Below are 17109 nucleotides of genomic sequence, written 5' to 3' on the forward strand. Positions count from 1 at the left end.
GCCTCACAGCTCCCTTAGGTGTCACAGGCTTCCCTGCGGCTGCATAATAGGCCGCTCCTTCCGTCTTCCTATTCGTTTATCACATACTAGCTAAAGATAATAGATAAATAGGGTACTAACCTCTTATAGTAGGAACTAGTAAATTACATTAAGGTATTCTAACTTAGAAAACCCCTTATAGTAGTTAGCCACTAGTATAATTAATCCTCTATTAAAGAAAATATTATATACACTACTATTCACTATATTATAGTAATAAAGGGTTAGTAGTTCTAGGGATCTCACTAGTTACCTACTACTTAGATAGGTAAAAAAGAATAATACTTTAAGAAACTCCTCTATATACTTATTATAGTATAATATAGTTTTCTTACTAAGAGTAAGGCCTATAGATGACTCACTCTTAAGCCACCTTCTCTAGAGGCGGGCGTCTACCTATATCTTTTAGAATACCCACCCTTATATAGCTAGGTTTAATTCGTATAGCCCCTTAATAAAAGAATACTTAATAATAACATTAGTAGTATTATTAATAATCTAATCCTAAGGGATTAAAGGGATAGTAAGTTATTCTAGTGTCTAATCTATAAATTCTTAGTAGAATAGTAGTTCTTTATAAAGTAGTGATTCTCCCTACTATAAGGCTGTCTATAGTATTATATAGACACTAAGTATATTTATATAAATGCCTTAATAGACTATATCCTCTCTACTCTAGTTAACTAATCTAAGTATTACTTAGTTACTATTATAAGATATACTAAAGTTTTAGAGTTAAATAATGAATTAGGTTAGTGTTATATTCTATCCTTCTACTCCTCCTACTAAGAATTATTATATTATACTAGATATAATAGTAAAGTGGCTTAGGCTCCCCTCTTTAGCCTCTTCCTTACTTTATCCTACTTCTATTCTTACTTTTATATATTATACTCTCTAGTGTATAGTATATCTAATAAGAAAGAGCTATAAGATAGTTATAATAGTGGATAGTTTTAGTATAAAGGCGCTAAAACTCTCCTATATCTTATCCCTCTATATACTAAGTACTATAAAGAAGCTTACTAGGACACTCTAATACTTATTAGTCTTAGTAAAATAATTAAGTATAGAGATATAGAGCTTTAAAATATCCTCCTCTAGTAGATCCTAAAGCTCTTTTATCTATAATAATTAGGTAGTAGGTTACTATACCCTTAGGAGGTTAGTAAGCTTATTAGTATAGTCTATAGTAGTATTATACACTATAGTCTACTTTTAACTAAGCTTAAATAGTAGCTAGTTAGCTTAATTCTTAATAGATATTATATAAATAAGGTAGGTAAAGAACTATAAGTAGATTATAATATACTTCTTCCTTATCTACTAGTTAAATTAAAAGTAGAATAGAGTACTCTACTCTTAATAAAGCTCTTTCTAGTTTACTTTAAATAAAATATTCTAAGATATAGAGTCTAGTTTAGTAGTAATAATAGAGTAATATATAACCCACCTAATAGTTATATATATAACCCTAAGCTATTCCTTATCTATATTATCCTTAAGATCCGTCTTATTCTAGCCACTACACTAGTTAGGTCTAGGCTATATGGCTGACTTACTGCTTTTAGGCGTGTATTAAATAGAGAGAAGACTATATAGGAAATCCTTCTTATTACTAAAGTTCTAAAGATAACTAACTACCCCTAACTAATAGAACTATAAGTTTAGTGCTACTAAGTCTCCTAGGTCGTTAATACCTTCTACCTCTTACTTCTTAACTTATAACCCTCTTACTTAGAATAGATCTAGTATAGAGTTAGCCTAGATTTCTATTATAGCCTCTTTATTTTCTAACTCTACTAGGTTAAGATTCCTTACTACCTTAAAGTATCCACTCTAGGCTCTAGCTATAAAGAACTACTAGTAGACTACTTTACTTCTTTAGAGTATATTATTATACTCTTTACTTATTAGACTAGTAGTCTAGTAGCCTAAGGGGAGCCTCTAATCCTAACTATATATAACCTAAAGATATTTATAGATCCTCCTTAGTCTAGACTTAATATATTTATAGTCTAGTATAAATATATAGTAGTAGCCACTAGGGTTAAGTAGTCCTAGTACTTTAATTAAATAGTAATAATCTTTAAGTATAAGTATATTATAACTATTTACTTTATTCTTTACTATATTAAATCTTAATACCTACTACTCTACTCTTTTAATATTAGCCACCTTAAGTAAGGATAGTAGTACTTAAAGATATAACTTAATACTATATCTTAGTACTCTAGTTTAGTATATTTAGTAAACTAGTAATTAAAAGTCTTCTAGTATAGTAAAATATTCTATTATAAAAGGATATTATAATTAGAGTTTACTTTATAGATAACTTTTCTACTTATTACCCCCTAATCCTTATATAATAGCTCTAGGATTATAAACTTAACCCTAGTCTATTATACTTATAGGCCCTAGTCTATTACACTTATAGGCCCTAGCCTAGTAGCCCCTAACTACTTCCTTCCTTAGGCACTACTATACTACTATAATTATACTAGGACTAGAACCGCCTATAATATACCTCTAAAGTTAATAATAAATATATTACTTACTCTTACTTATAAGAAAACCTATTTCCTAAGTTTTTAGGCTCTTTAACTACTAGCTTAATACTACCTAAGTATTTATTATCTATATATAAATCTATATATTACCTACCCTATATTATACTAGTACTATCTTATCTCTTACTTAAAGTTAATTATTAGCTTTAAGATAATAATACCCCTTCTATTAGGCTCTTTAACCACTGGCTTAACACTACCTAAGTATTCATCGCCTATGTGCGAATCTATACGTCGCCTACCCTATATTATACTAGCGCCATCTCATCTCCCACCTAAAATTAATCGTCGGCTTTAAGACGATAATACCCCTTCTATTAGGCTCCTTAACCGCCGGCTTAACGCTACCTAAGTATTCATCGCCTATGTGCGAATCTATACGTCGCCTACCCTATGTTATACTAGCGCCATCTTATCTCCTACCTAAAATTAATCGTCGGCTTTAAGGCGATAATACCCCTTCTGTTAGGAATGCCTAGGGTCCTAATGTTAATAATAATAGCTATAAATAATGCCTAGGGTTTTTATATATTATATTAAGTTCTATAAAGTTTAAATAAGTCTTATATACTATAAATACTCTAATATATTATTTACTATTTAGTTAATAATATAATAATTAATAGTTCTATTTACTTTATTCTTTATACTTAATTATTTAGTATTAAGTTAGTTATTAACTTTAATAAATTTATTAAAAGTATTAAATTAATTATTCTTTATAATTTTATTTTTTATATTCTTTTATAAAGTATTAAATAGATTTAGTTTATTTAAAGACTTTAAGTTTATATATAGTAATATATATTTTATTTAAGTCTTTAAAAGTAGTTTAAAGTAATTCTTTAAAATATTTATATTATTTAAAGATTTATATAATTTTATCTTTAAATTCTTTATTATTAAAATAGTCTTTAAGAGTTAACTCTTATTATTCTATTATTCTTCTTATAAAGAAGTTTTTAATATAAAGTATTTTTTTAACTATAAAGTTAATTATAATAGTATTTATATATAAATAAACTTTAACTTAAATTAAGAAGTTTTAAATATTTCTTTTAGTTCTATTAAATATATTAAATTTAAAGAACTTAAAAAGTATAAAAGTTCTACTATTAATATTCTATATAGTTTAGATTTAAATAATAATAGTATTAATTTACTATTTATACTATAATTAAACTAGGGTTAGTTATTATATTACTATTAGTAAATATTATAAAGATTAATCATTTATAGTTTCTTTAAAGTACATTACTAAATAGACTTTATTAAAATATAATAATAATTTAATCCTAATCTATAGTTAGTTTATTTTTTAAAAAGGACGTTAAGTTAAGTGTATAGAGTATAAATAAGTAGTTATTATAATATAAATTATTTTAAAAAATATCTCTTAATAGTAGAGTTATTATTTAGATTAATTAGTAGAGATTTAGTTTAACTATTTACTAGAAATCCCATTCTTTATATATTTATTCTATTCTCTACTATATTACTTAGATTATTTAGTTTACTCTATAATCCTAGTAATCTTAGATTAGTACTAGATTATTATAATCCCTAGTAGTCTAGTTATATAACTAGTTCCTTTATTCTTATACTTTTAGAAGTACTCTATAGTTACTTTATTCGCCTATTTTACCCTTTATCTATAGTACTTTAGTCTATTTATAATAATTATATTAATAGTATCCTCTTTAAATAATAATTATAATAATAATAATAATACTATAAATATTTTACTTTTTTAATTTAAAGGTTTAAAAGTTATTATAGTAAATACTAAAGGAGTTATTAAAATATATTTAGTATATAGTATATAGTTACTTTCTTTTATTTTTATATTAATATAGTTAGGGATTTAAGCTATATCTATATATAATATACACTTATAGACTATCTATAATAAATACTAACTACCTTTATTATTTTTGCCCCACTTACGGTTAGACTCTAGGCTGTTCGACTTAGGATTTACTATGTGTCTGTCTGTATACGGCCGCGCGGATCCCACAACTAGAAAGTAGTCTTCGCCAGCCACAGACCTCGATAGCTACGCCTCACTAAACGCTTTAATGCCTGTAACTTGTAAACCGAGAAACACACTGTAGAAAATCAGGACCAAAGTGCAAGATCGACCTCGCGAGCCATCTGGCGGGCTTTCCGGCCGGCGTGGTGGGCGTTGGTGGCGTGGAGGCGGCTAGGCGGCGGACGGCGATACGCAGCAGGGCGACTTCGGCTGACCCTGTGAGCTAGGAGGTGGCTGTGAGGGAAAACCGGACGAAGGCTGTTCGCTAGACAGCGGGATAAGAATGTCATCGTCGTTATCCTGGGCAGATCTCGTCTTGCGGCGGGGATCGAGAGGAGCGTAGATGCGGCGCTGAGGTGTGCGGAGAAGAATGACGTGGTCAGTGGGAGATATGTCCGCATATAGAAGACCATATCGACGCCGTTGAAGGACCACCGCTCGCTGGTGCGGGTAACGTGGACGGTGCCATCATCCGTCCGGTAAGGGCCACGGCGCGGTCGTCAAGTCTCTACGCGGCCTGAACCGGACTGGCTTTAAGACGCAAATCACCATCGACAACGACGGGGGGGTCTCACGGCAGTACATTGGCGCAGCGGCGCTGTCATGCTACAAGGCATCAGCTCCCAAAACAAGCCCTTTTTTCCCGGCAGCTCCGACCGAGACCCCGACTGAGCACCCGGCCTAGCAATCACGGCAACACGTCAGAAAGCTCCAGTTTGATACAAACAGCTTGAGCCAAGAGCAAAATCTGGTGGCTGGCTGTACATTCTATCTATAACTGCCTTGGGGCCCATGTCTGTAGAGAACAAACGCTGCAACGCAACCTAACAACGTGGTCTAGGCCGACCTTGTTGTACGAGTTGAGGAGGGCGAGGTCAAGTAGGATTTGCACAGTTTTGAGTTGGCTAGCAATCGTTGGGTTCGGCTAAGTGTTGCATAAGTGATGCTTTAACGCCTGCCTTAACGCCTGCCTCGACGCCTGCCTCGAAAAAGCTCAGAGCTCGAGTTCCAGCCTCATAGGCCTTCGACAGGCAAAGACACAAAGTATAGCCTATTTTACTAGGATTAACCCTGCAAAATTCCCTGTATCGACGACATGCACTATTTCAAACACAGGAACAATGGTCTCTATTCTTACACAAATGGTCTGGAGGAATTCGGGCCTCCCAAAATGCTACTGTGGTCGTATAACGAGTTAATTATTGACTGGACAGTATTCATTAACCTTGACTCATTAATGGTACGACACAGGCAGCATAATCTGTCTACTACAGGGTTTCTGCACCTTTGACCCATGAAGCTACATTACAAACCAAGCCTTAATTAATAATTTTTAAATGAGGGTAGGCGACCATGTCAAGATAAGCGCTTGGCACCATGCGTGCGCGAGTACGCCAGCCATGACGCTCTTGACTCGAGTTTCGTCTACATATAGGCGAGAATAAGATGTATACCAGTGAATAGTATAAATATCTCATCTTCGATCACAAAAATCGACTTTCATGTAGTATATTCTAAGCCTCTCACTCGAGCTAATTCTTTTTATATAGAGACCTCCTAAGTATCCGCTCACTTGAACCACATTCATTACATCTCGATCAGAACCAACTAAGCAAGATGCGCTTCGCACCGCTCATTGGCGTCTTCACGCTCAGCCAGGCCATTCCCCAGGCTCCCCCGGGCACCCGCTCCGTAGCTACGAAGCGGGCCGGCGACTTAAAGGTGGTCCTCCTCGCCGACACTAACCGTGACGGCAAGGTCGATATGACGGGCGACTCGGACCGCGTTGACAAGGAGACGTGGACTGCCGAGTCCGGCGCGCTGTTCCTTGCCAACATTGCTGACACGAACCGCCGCTGCTCGTCCCAGATCACGGGACGATGCGCGGCGGACCTGGGCGATATCTTCCGCGAAAATTTCGTGGCCCCCCCCGAGCCGACCATCTTCGGGAAGTCCTACAAAGAGTGGGTGAAGGAGGTGTTGAAGCTCAAGAACTCCCAGGACAAAAAGGACCAGGAAGAGTACGAGGCTCAGATAAAAAGCCCTGAGTACGCCGCGTACGCACGCGAGTCTGTGGAGTGGAGGTGGGCGACGGGCGACGGGGCCCTTATCGAGATGTGCCACGATGCCTCGGACAACGTGGTGCGCAACTCAGCGCTGCTCGCACCGCTCCGGACCGTCCCGAACCCCGAGCTGAGCGACGCGGCCACCGGGTCTATCACCGTCTCGGGCGAGGCGGCCGCGTTCAAGGTCCGCATCTTCCATAAGAAGGGGGGCAGCTGGGAGTACGTGGGCCCCGACTACGCCTTCTCGGCCGGAGATATTAAGGCCGGCCTCGAGCTCGGCCTGGACGGCCGTGATGTTCGCCGCCCGAACGGGTGGGACGGTAAGGCCCTGGTCAAGTTCACGATCCGGGACGGGGACAGCCACGCCACCGACTCGGTGGCGCTCCGCGTCGCCCCCGTGCTGACGCACCACCACGGTCAGCTCGCCGAGCAGCTCTTCGCGTCGAACAATGGCAAGGCGGAGCAGCAGCAGTTCGTTAAAGACATCGAGGCCGTGTCTAATAGCGCTGGGATGAAGAGCCCCGTGCACACCTTCGACACTAAGCAGTGCTACTTTGGCAAGGGCACCGAGGGCTGGACCCAGGACTTCTTCGAGCCCGGCTACACGAGCATCCCGGGCCCCGATGGCCCTGTAGGGCTGCGCATCATGATCCGCTCCTCGCAGGCTCGCCGCGATGCAGGCCGTAAGCTCTTCCAGGAGCTCCGCTCCGGCGAGGTCGGCGTCGTCCAGCACTTGGTCAACGGCTTTGAGTCGGGAACCGTCGAGTCGATGGGCAATCTGGAGACGATCCCGCCGTACACGCACAACGGCAAGGCATATCCCGCGGGGCGGACCATCATTGGGTCGCAGACAGGCAAGAAGCCAGTCATGATGGCCTTTCTCGAGGCCCAGGAGGTGCAGCAGCCGCTCCAGCTCGATACCTCGTGGCTCGTTGTTGGCCACGTCGACGAGTTCCTGCAGTTCCTACCAGCCAAGTCTGAGCGCAAATGGGTCATGGTGGTCGATGATCCGACGGCAGGACTTGAGCTGCTCCAGAAGGCGCAAAAGGCCGGCCACGGCGCTGTCAAGGCCGTCTCTCGGCCCAGCAAGCCCTCGGACCCGGCCCACAGAGTTTGCACCCCTTCCGATACTATCGACCAGGTCTTGGAGAAGAAGGATTTCGTCGCCTTCCAGGACAGCTCCGCCCAGGCGATCCAGAAAAACATTGACCTCATCAAGCAGGATACGGGCATAACCGACGCCGAGATCATCCGCCTTCCGGCTCTCTACTACCCCGGGACCGGCCCGTACGTCCACTGGAGGTGCGAGAAGAAGGGCAGCTACTGGCGCCGCGACCTCGAAGCTCGCGCTGAGCAATCACCACCGGAGAACGCCGAGATGGCAAACATCCTCGGAGAGCTAGACGCGATCCCTGTGTCCGTCGACGGCGCGACGGCGCCTGCCCAGCCTCAGCGCCGCGCCACGAGCCAGGTCGCCACGCTCTACCCCGGCACTATCAACGGCATCGTGCTCAGCGACAGCAAGGTGCTCTCGCCCAACCCGTGGGGGCCCGTCATCGACGGTAAGGACATCCTGGCCGAAGCCACCAACGCAGCCTACGCTAAGGCCAACTTCACCGTCGAGTACATGGACGACTGGTACACGCACCACGTTAGTTTTGGCGAGGTCCATTGCGCCACGAACACTCTTCGTGAGACGACTGGCCAGTGGTGGTAGCCGTCGATTCTATAGTCATCCAAGTTGCTCGTTAGGGTTAGGGTTATTAGCTTCAGTATTAATCACCGTCCTCAGTTCAAGTGGAAACCTTTTCGAGTTGGTTGATGTATTGATGTACGCTCAGCAGCATCAGCAATCTAACAACGTTATTGAACCTCGAGTCACGTAGTATCCTGTCTCCTGGACGTGTTGCCACTCGACTGTCGCAGAGCCCTTCGCTCCAGGCGCTACATTACGAAAAAAAAAGACAGGCCATCGGCTTTGAAGGCATCTATGTCATTCGTCCTAATAAAATGAAGCAGTAGGGACATGATGATAGTATCGATTGATTGCGCTGATGATGCTAGAACTAAGTCCTTGTGGAGGGCAGGGAGCCCCTCCCTACCTTGGTGCCTAGCGCGATCCCTGCCTCAATCCATCTAACTATGTACAGTAACAGTCGGCACTGGCACACTGGTCGATCGGTAGCTGGTGACCCCGCGCTATAAAGCCTATTACCATCGACAGCTACGAATTACACGTGCCCGCACCCCCTGTTCCACCCAGTAACTAGTGTCATCACAACAGCCTTTTCTGCGGCGCCGAGCCACTGTAACACCACGATGGAGCCGGAGGGCTTCTATCTCGGCTAGGTCCCACTGGAGCAGGAGCGGGAGCGGGAATGAATTAGTGCATCCTCTCCCTGCTGGGCTGATGACATTAATATAAGAAAAAGGAGCTGCGCGTCTAGCTTTTTATATTCCTTTGCATACTCCTCTTCCCTTTCCATTATCTTGCACGATACACATCCGAAAATGGCAATCCAAGACTATGATGTCGTCATCATTGGCGCCGGCATCTCTGGTATCAACTTTGCGTATAGGCTAAAGGAGCGCAACCCAAACCTCACATACTGCATCCTCGAAGCGCGCAGTGAGATTGGTGGAACATGGAGTCTCTTTAAATACCCTGGTAAGTTCTTGTCCCAGCCGAGGTGCAATTATTAAATGCAAATTCTCAACGTGATTCATAGGTCTTCGGTCAGACTCTGATCTCTACACTTTTAGCTTCCCGTGGAAGCCCTGGGCGTCGCCAAAGTCCATTGCGCAGGCTGACCTGATCCTCGACTACCTCCGGGAGGCGGTGCAGGAGCAGGGCATCGACAAGAAGATCAAATTCAATCACAAGGTCAAGAGTCTCGACTTTAACACCAGCGCCAAGTCATGGACCTTTACCTGTGAACATGACGGAAAGGCCGTCTCCGTCCGAAGCCGCTTCACGCTGGTGGGCACAGGATATTACGACTACGACGAGCCTATGCAGGCCACCATCCCGGGGATTGAGAGCTTCAAGGGCCCCGTCATCCACCCGCAGTTCTGGCCTCAGGACCTCGACTATACAGGCAAGAACATGGTCATTATTGGCTCTGGCGCCACCGCCGTCACGCTCGTGCCGTCGGTCGCCGAGAAAGTCTCCCACGTCACGATGCTGCAGCGCTCACCCGGCTACATCCTCTCCGTGCCCGGCGAGGGCATCTTCGAGTGGATCACCAAGGCTACCCTCCCCGTGCGCCTCGCCAATGCCATCATCCGGTTCAAGTGGACCCTGGCTGGGTTCCTGCTCATCTGGCTCTGCCGCAACCTGCCGGGCCTCACCCGGCGCGTGATCCTGCGACGTGCGCGGGGCGAGCTCCCCGCCGGCACGACCATGGACCCGGACTTTTCGCCGCGCTACAACCCGTTCGACCAGCGCATGTGCCTGTGCCCGGACGGCGACTTCTTCCAGGCGCTGCGCAGCGGCAAGGGCAGCGTCAAGACGGGCGAGATCGCGGGCGTCACGGCGCGCAGCATCCGCCTCAAGTCAGGCGAGGAGCTGCACCCAGACGTCATCGTAACGGCGACGGGCCTAAAGCTGGCGCTGCTGGGCAAGGCGGCGCTGTCGGTAGACGGTGCGCCGGTGCGCGTGCCGGAGCGGCACGTGTGGAGGGGCTCGATGCTGGAGGGCGTGCCGAACCTCTTTTTCTCGTTCGGCTACGTCGACGCCAGCTGGACGCTCGGCGCAGACGCATCAGCGCAGCTCGCGAGCCGCATCATCTCGGAGGTGCAGCAGAGCGGCAACAGGGCCATCTGCCCGCGACAGACGGAGCAGGAGCTCCGGACGATGAAGCCGCTGCCTTTCATGTATCTCGAGTCGACGTACGTCAAGAAGGGCTTGGGCGTGGTTCCCAAGGCCGGAGATGCAACGGCGTGGCTGCCGAGGCGGCTATACTGGCGCGACATCACGCATGCTAGGTGGGGGGATATTCGGTCGAGTACGGTTTGGTCGTAGATGAGAGAAGGGGTTCAGATTTTGGCAACTGAAGTAGCGATGTAGTTAACATGTCTTACAGTAGGGTTAACGCTGAAAGTTTTTCCTTGGCTTTTTTTTTAAATTTCGCAATCTCGCCGACGGGTCGGGGAAAAGGAGTACGGTACCTGGCTGAACGGGAGCACTATTGTCCCTATTTCCAGGGGAACTCGACAACTAGAATGGCCCGGGCTGGCCTACTGAATCAGCTACATAGCTGATATCCACTGAATATGCCGCGCCGTAGGAAGTCCCTGACATTGCGACCTTACGGATGTTCAATCATCATCGCGCAAATAAACAATAATCGAGACCAGCGTGGTGTGGCCATTTCAAGAACCCCCAGGCCATCTTTCGCTTTACATGAAATGAATTACTACCCAGCCACCCGACCTGCAAGGCCGACCGCGGAACGCTGTCTCTGCTGCCTACCAGGCTTGCCCACCAGCGACCTGATGACGGCCAACATGACTGAACATCTTGCTACGGAAATGTAGCTGTAGGAAGTGAACCATACCCACGACCGGCTGTGTAACCGGGAATGTGCACACGGCCGTAGTTTTTACAAACTTGATATATTTTGTAGGCAACAACAGGCTAGGCAGCTGTCTCAGGCAGGTCGCACGCACTTGCCTCGAGCCGACCTCGTCCGCACGTCTTATAAGTACTGGGCTTTGCCGCGCATCTCTCTTTTGCTCTCATCAAACCAGACGACATCAAGAGAGAGAAAATTTTCAGAACAATGCCTCAGCGTCCTGCTTTGACCCCCGTCCTTCGCAAATTCAAAAATGCCCTCGCCGAGCAGAAACATCTTTATGCGTGCGGCGGCCGCATCCCCATCGCAACACCACCCACTGGCGATGGTGTAAGCGAGGCATCGGCATCAGCATCAGCATCGGCGTCCGCATCCGCACTTCCGCCAAAGCAGTCCGAGCCAGTCACTATTCGATGGGATGCGGGTACTCTTTTGTCCGACAATCAGGTTGTATGCCGGCGAGTTACACTCCCTGCCACCCAGGAATGCGATCGCGATGCCCTCAACACCCTCATCCAGGGCTGCAAGCCGGCGACTTTTGGTCTGGGCAGCCAGGACGTTCTCGATGAGACGTACCGCAAGGCTCTCAAGATGGACATCAGTGCATTCTGTACCACCTTGGACCCTTATTCCCTTGGAATCATTAATACGGTGACGCAGATGCTGCTTCCAAGCTTCGAGGACGCGGAAACGTACCGCGCAGTGGATGCGAGGCTGTACAAGCTCAATGTACGTTACCAGCCCGCACCGCCGCTTCGTCTTGTCCTGTCATGTATCAACTAACAAAATTCGTCTCCCTTTTTCCTCGCCTTTAGATTTACTCTGGTCCCTCGGGCATGTTCAAGGCCCACGTTGACACCCCTCGCTCGCCAATCCAATTCGGATCCCTCGTCGTCTGCCTCCCAGTCGAGCACCAAGGCGGACAGCTCAAGGTCCGCCACAAGGGCGAGGAGACCATCTTCGACTGGAGCACGTCTTCCGACAATGGCGAGACCCCGCACATTGAGTGGGCGGCTTTTTACAGCGACTGCGAGCACGAGGTGATGGAGGTTTCCAGCGGACACCGGCTGACGCTGACGTACAACCTCTTCGCGGTACACGGGGCCGGGCGCTTAACCGGCTTATCATCAGTGCTAGACCCGACGAGACTGCCGCTGCACCACGCCATTGAGAAATTGATCGCGGACGACCCGCTTTCTGGAAAAGGTGCGATAATCGTCTTACTTGACAGGGTTCTACAATGGTAACAAGTGAAACCCCCGTGCTGACCTGAAACACAGGTGGTACGCTAGGCTTTTGGTGCTCCCATGCCTACGCTTACAACGACGCGCGAGAAGCGCCTCTCCCAGCGACACTCAAAGGAGTCGACGCTGCCGTGTGGGAAAGTTTCCGAGCCCTTGGAATCAATGTCAACATTCGACCCATCATACAAGTCGAAGACGAGGTGCGAGAGCTCATCGCCGAGGCGTACGGGGGGAGCTCGGACAGTGACTCGGACAACCCTCGGTACTTGCCCTCGAAGTGGGTTATCGGCAAAGATTTCGGCGTCGAAAATAACCGTGGATATCAGGTAGAGGGCGGAGAGGAGTATGACCAACTATTCAAAGGTTGGGGCTCCTTCAGCGGCCCGATTTATTGGCTGACGGAGCCGCAACATAGCGAGCTCCAGCTCATCTACACGGCGGTAAGTTTTGCCTTGTTCTAATAATTGATGACTGATGATTGATGAGGGAGCATTTTTCGCTGACAATTGATACCAGTATGGCAACGAGGGTTCCGCGGAAACTCTCTACTCGCACTGCGCCATGCTTGTTACCCTGCCCAAGAACAACAAGTCCAAGGCTGGTAAATCGACCAGCAGGGCTGGTAAATCCAGCAAGGCCAAGAAATCCAAGAAATAGGCGTTCTGTACAGATTCCTAAATCTGTGGCAATACTTTTGGTGTATGTAGCTGTCAGTCTAGCTTCTGCAGAAAAGCCCTATTTTAGGTTGCTAGTGTTTACAATGTCAACTGTTTCATTCTATGTTATGCATGTGATGTTGGCAGCTATGATTACGAAGTCTCCGAACCCGTCTTGTGGATCATGGAAGAGGGCACATTTCCAACTAATTACTATTGTTGGTTAGCGGAGTGTTTAGCGGCGCGGGTTTGGCTGTTGCTGAACCGCACCATCGGGGCAATTGCTCGGCCCCCTTCGGCAAAAAAATTGAACTGCATCCACCAACCAAGTGCCGTCCAACCCCATCCATCATCGTCACAAGCCAAGTAGAGCAACACCTTGGAAACTCATCAGTTAACATGGCTGGCTAAAGATCTGTACTTCTTCCCATCGTCAACCTTCAAGCAACCCTGACCGCAGCAGCGAACAAAAACACCGGCAAGATGGGCAGAGCCCAACAACACAACCAACACTCCATGGTCTCGGACTGGCCCAAGGCCGATCCCTCAACCTGGAACCGCGCGCAGCGTGTCATCGATCACCTCAAGCTGTACCCCATCTACCCGGACCAGCCGCCGCCCCAGTTCGCGCCCACGGACAAGATTCCCTTCATGCCTGCCTGGTCGCAGCACCGCTACATCCTCGTCTTCGCCGCCGTGCCGCTCCTCCTGCACCAGGCCTGGGTCTCCCTGACCGGCTGGCCCGTCAGCAAGGTCGCCGCCATCATCTTCTACTACACGGCGTACAAGCTCATCGCCGTGCGTGAGGTGCGCCTCCTGCGCGGGCTCATCTACGAGCACGGCGTGCTGGACGGCGCGGTCGCTCGCGACGGCATCCCGAACACGGGAACGTGGAAGATCATCGGCGAGCTGGAGAAGACGACGGGCTTCCGTATGGTCCTGGCCGTGCTGCTGACCTACGACCCCAAGGTGTCGCCGCTGGACGCCTTGAGCGACACCAGCACCTGGACGCCCTTCTTCCTCAAGCTCTGCCTGTACGGGGTTACCCTGGACTTCTTCTTCTACACGTATCATCGCGCCTGCCACGAGATTCCCGGCCTGTGGAAGTACCATCGAACCCATCACCTGGCTAAGCATCCTACCGCCGTGCATTCCGGGTTCGCGGACGACGAGCAGGAGATTCTTGAGATCCTCATCGTCCCCTTCCTCACGTACATGACCCTTCGAGCCGTCGGCTTGCCCCTCGGCTTCTACGAGTGGTGGATATGCTTCGAGTACCTCACCTGGGCCGAGGTTTGGGGCCACTGCGGCCTTCGCGTCCACGGCATCGTCCCGTCGCCCATCTCGGCCGTGCTGGGTCTGCTCGACATGGAGCTGGCGCTTGAGGACCACGACCTGCATCACCGCAAGGGTTGGAAGAAGAGCTTCAACTACGGGAAGCAGACGCGGGTATGGGATCGCCTGTTTGGCAGCTGCACGAGCAGACTGGAGGCGAGCAAAGACAACGTCGACTACGGGAAGCTCGTGCCCATGCCTCTGAGTTAGCATAGCCAAGTTAAGATGAACTTGACACAATTAGACTACTGTGATTCAATTTCGCGCATTTACCTTTGCACTTTAATTTCATTGTCACGGCCATTGTAATTTGATATCAACTACAACTGCCTTGGCGTACAGCGTTGGTCTTGCAACGACAGCGCCGGATGAACCACCCACGCCGCTGACACTAAGTCTGCAGTCAGCCTACTTAACCCATCATCGAGGACCACGCTGCAATTAACAAGGAGCAAAAATACAACTAATAACTTAAATTTCCTCCCTTTCTAACTAGTGGACATAAAAATTGGTCACCTCGTCCTCGCTGGCCCTCAGCTTCTTGTTGCGCCTCAGCATAATCGCCTTCGCTACCCACGCCAACAGCGCCGTTGCGATGCTGAACGCCGCGCTGCTCGCCATCGCGATCGCGTATCGGGGCTCGTCGCTCTTGGGCCACAGGTATGGCGTCCAGATGAAGCTGATGTTCATGATGGTCGTCACCATGCCGATCGCCGCCGCCTTCTTCTCCTTGGTCTGCCCACACACGCTGCCGCACCACCCGAGGATCAAGCTGTTGACACCGTACGTGCCGATGGTGAAGATGATCATCGATACGTAGCGCCCGACCGTGTTGAGCGTCGCCGCCGCGCACGCAAAACCAATGACCGCGACCGACTTGGACACGGTAATGTGCCACGTGCGCTCGTTCATCTTGCCCGACGACCACGAGAGGAGGATGGTGACGGCGCCGGCGATGAGGTATGGCGGGCAGGTGAGCACCAGCGTGATGGTCGTGTTGAACTTGAGCGTCTGCACCACGGTAGGGAACTGCAAGAGTCGTCAGAAAATATGGTCGCATCCACGGTCTTTCGCCAAAGACTTACAAAGTTCTTGAAGCCGTTGGCGGCGAGATGCATGTGCGCCATGGAGCAGAAGATCCAGACCACAGGGTCCTTGGCTGCCTGTTGGAGACCTTTCCACGCGCTCGTCTCGCCCTTGTTGGCGACCGTATCCAGCTCCATGCGGTTGTATGCTAGCTCCCGCTCCTCCTGGGTGAGCCACCACGTGGTCAACGGGAAGTCCGGTAGCAGGAAGAAGCCGCCGATGGCGATAAGAAAGGTCACGGCACCCTGCAGGATGAAGAGCCACTTCCACCCGGCGAGCCCCGCGGCGCCGTCCAGGCCGTGGAAGATGCCCGCAGCGATCAGTCCGGCAAATGCGGTCGCCAGAACGTTGCCAGTATAGAGGATGGCAATTCGCGTGGCGACCTCCTTGCGGGTGTAGAAGATGGAGATGAGATAGACCGCGCCGGGGTAGAATGGCGCCTCTGTAACACCGAGGAAGAAGCGCGTCAGGAGGAGACCAATATAGTCCTTGGAGACAGCTGTGAGACCGCTAACGATGGCCCAGAGCATCATCATAACTCCCTGGTAGGAATGAGGTTAGTGCAAGGACGCACGAGGAGGGATCGGCAGTCTGGCAGCCTACCATGTAGCGACTCGGACGAGTGCGGGTAAGGAACATGTTGGAAGGAATCTGTCCAAGAATATAGCCGACGTTGAGGATGGATACACAGGTCTGGTACTCTGAAGTTTGGCATTAATATTGTCTTTCGCAGGAGGCCGGGAGCCGGAAGCTGCATACGTGTGCTGGTCAAGTTCAGGTCTTTTTCGAGGTCGTTCAGCCGTGCAAGTGCAATGGCATTGCGGTCAAGATAATTAAGCCAGTACATGGCCCATAGCATTGGCTGTTGTGGTTCTGGGTTAGCCTTGAACCTGACCTCTCGTTTGCCGCCGTTTGAGAGATCATCGAGTGACAGACTTACCATAATCCATCGATCTAGCTTCTTGACGAGGGCAATTTCCTTGGGGTCGGTCTTCTCATGGGCACCCGAATAGTCGACCTTTTCCACTTGAGGGACTCTCTTCTGAGGATAGTCATCCTCAACAACCATGGGCTCGTTTTGCTGTTTCTCCGGCTGAGCCATGGCGATAGGAGATTGAGATTCAACGTGAATAGAAGTAAGGAGTCGGACAAAATAGCAGCAGAAGATATTGCCTTTCGGTATGGTGTACCAAAAGATGCGGAGAAACTGATAGAGGAGTTCTATGATGCTACCAAGTCACCAGATCCAGCGAGCCCTCGAACTTTATAGTCGATTCGAGACAATCAAGGCCAAGAGAATTTAGCAGCAGATGGCCAAGGAGGCGGTGAAACAACGTGGAGGTCGACCATTGCCAAGATAGAGCTGAGGCTGCACGCGAACATGATAACTGTTCAAAAGCCGTGGTCTGATACAGCCCTGTTGTTGTAGGATCTTTGGGAAGTCGGTATTGTGCTGATTGGCTGCTGTCTCGATCCACACACCATTGCTACTGAATCAGGACAT

At 48.0% G+C, this 17109-nt stretch overlaps 5 protein-coding genes across 5 annotated transcripts; 4 read left to right on the forward strand and 1 right to left on the reverse strand.

Moving 5' to 3' along the window:
* Positions 1-6258: 6258 nt before the first annotated feature.
* ISF_09673 (arginine deiminase type-3) lies at positions 6259-8424 on the forward strand (the record flags this gene model as incomplete). Its single annotated transcript, XM_018853274.1, has 1 exon — positions 6259-8424. The coding sequence occupies one exon, from the start codon at positions 6259-6261 to the stop codon at positions 8422-8424; it is 2166 nt and encodes a 721-aa protein (XP_018699523.1).
* Positions 8425-9218: 794 nt separating this feature from the next.
* On the forward strand, positions 9219-10731 carry ISF_09674 (Flavin monooxygenase-like protein; the record flags this gene model as incomplete). Its single annotated transcript, XM_018853275.1, has 2 exons — positions 9219-9375; positions 9437-10731. The coding sequence occupies 2 exons, from the start codon at positions 9219-9221 to the stop codon at positions 10729-10731; spliced, it is 1452 nt and encodes a 483-aa protein (XP_018699524.1).
* Positions 10732-11491: 760 nt separating this feature from the next.
* Positions 11492-13185, forward strand: ISF_09675 (hypothetical protein; the record flags this gene model as incomplete). Its single annotated transcript, XM_018853276.1, has 4 exons — positions 11492-12013; positions 12100-12490; positions 12565-12968; positions 13045-13185. 4 exons carry the CDS (start codon positions 11492-11494, stop codon positions 13183-13185), a joined length of 1458 nt encoding a protein of 485 aa, XP_018699525.1.
* Positions 13186-13700: 515 nt separating this feature from the next.
* Positions 13701-14729, forward strand: ISF_09676 (Fatty acid hydroxylase; the record flags this gene model as incomplete). The annotated part of the gene is made up of 1 exon (XM_018853277.1): positions 13701-14729. The coding sequence occupies one exon, from the start codon at positions 13701-13703 to the stop codon at positions 14727-14729; it is 1029 nt and encodes a 342-aa protein (XP_018699526.1).
* Positions 14730-15011: 282 nt separating this feature from the next.
* Positions 15012-16707, reverse strand: ISF_09677 (Major facilitator superfamily domain, general substrate transporter; the record flags this gene model as incomplete). Its single annotated transcript, XM_018853278.1, has 4 exons — positions 15012-15548; positions 15605-16147; positions 16209-16306; positions 16365-16707. 4 exons carry the CDS (start codon positions 16705-16707, stop codon positions 15012-15014), a joined length of 1521 nt encoding a protein of 506 aa, XP_018699527.1.
* Positions 16708-17109: the final 402 nt, after the last annotated feature.

Source organism: Cordyceps fumosorosea, assembly GCF_001636725.1.
Source record: "Cordyceps fumosorosea ARSEF 2679 chromosome Unknown scaffold_64, whole genome shotgun sequence".
Classification (NCBI taxonomy): domain Eukaryota; kingdom Fungi; phylum Ascomycota; class Sordariomycetes; order Hypocreales; family Cordycipitaceae; genus Cordyceps; species Cordyceps fumosorosea.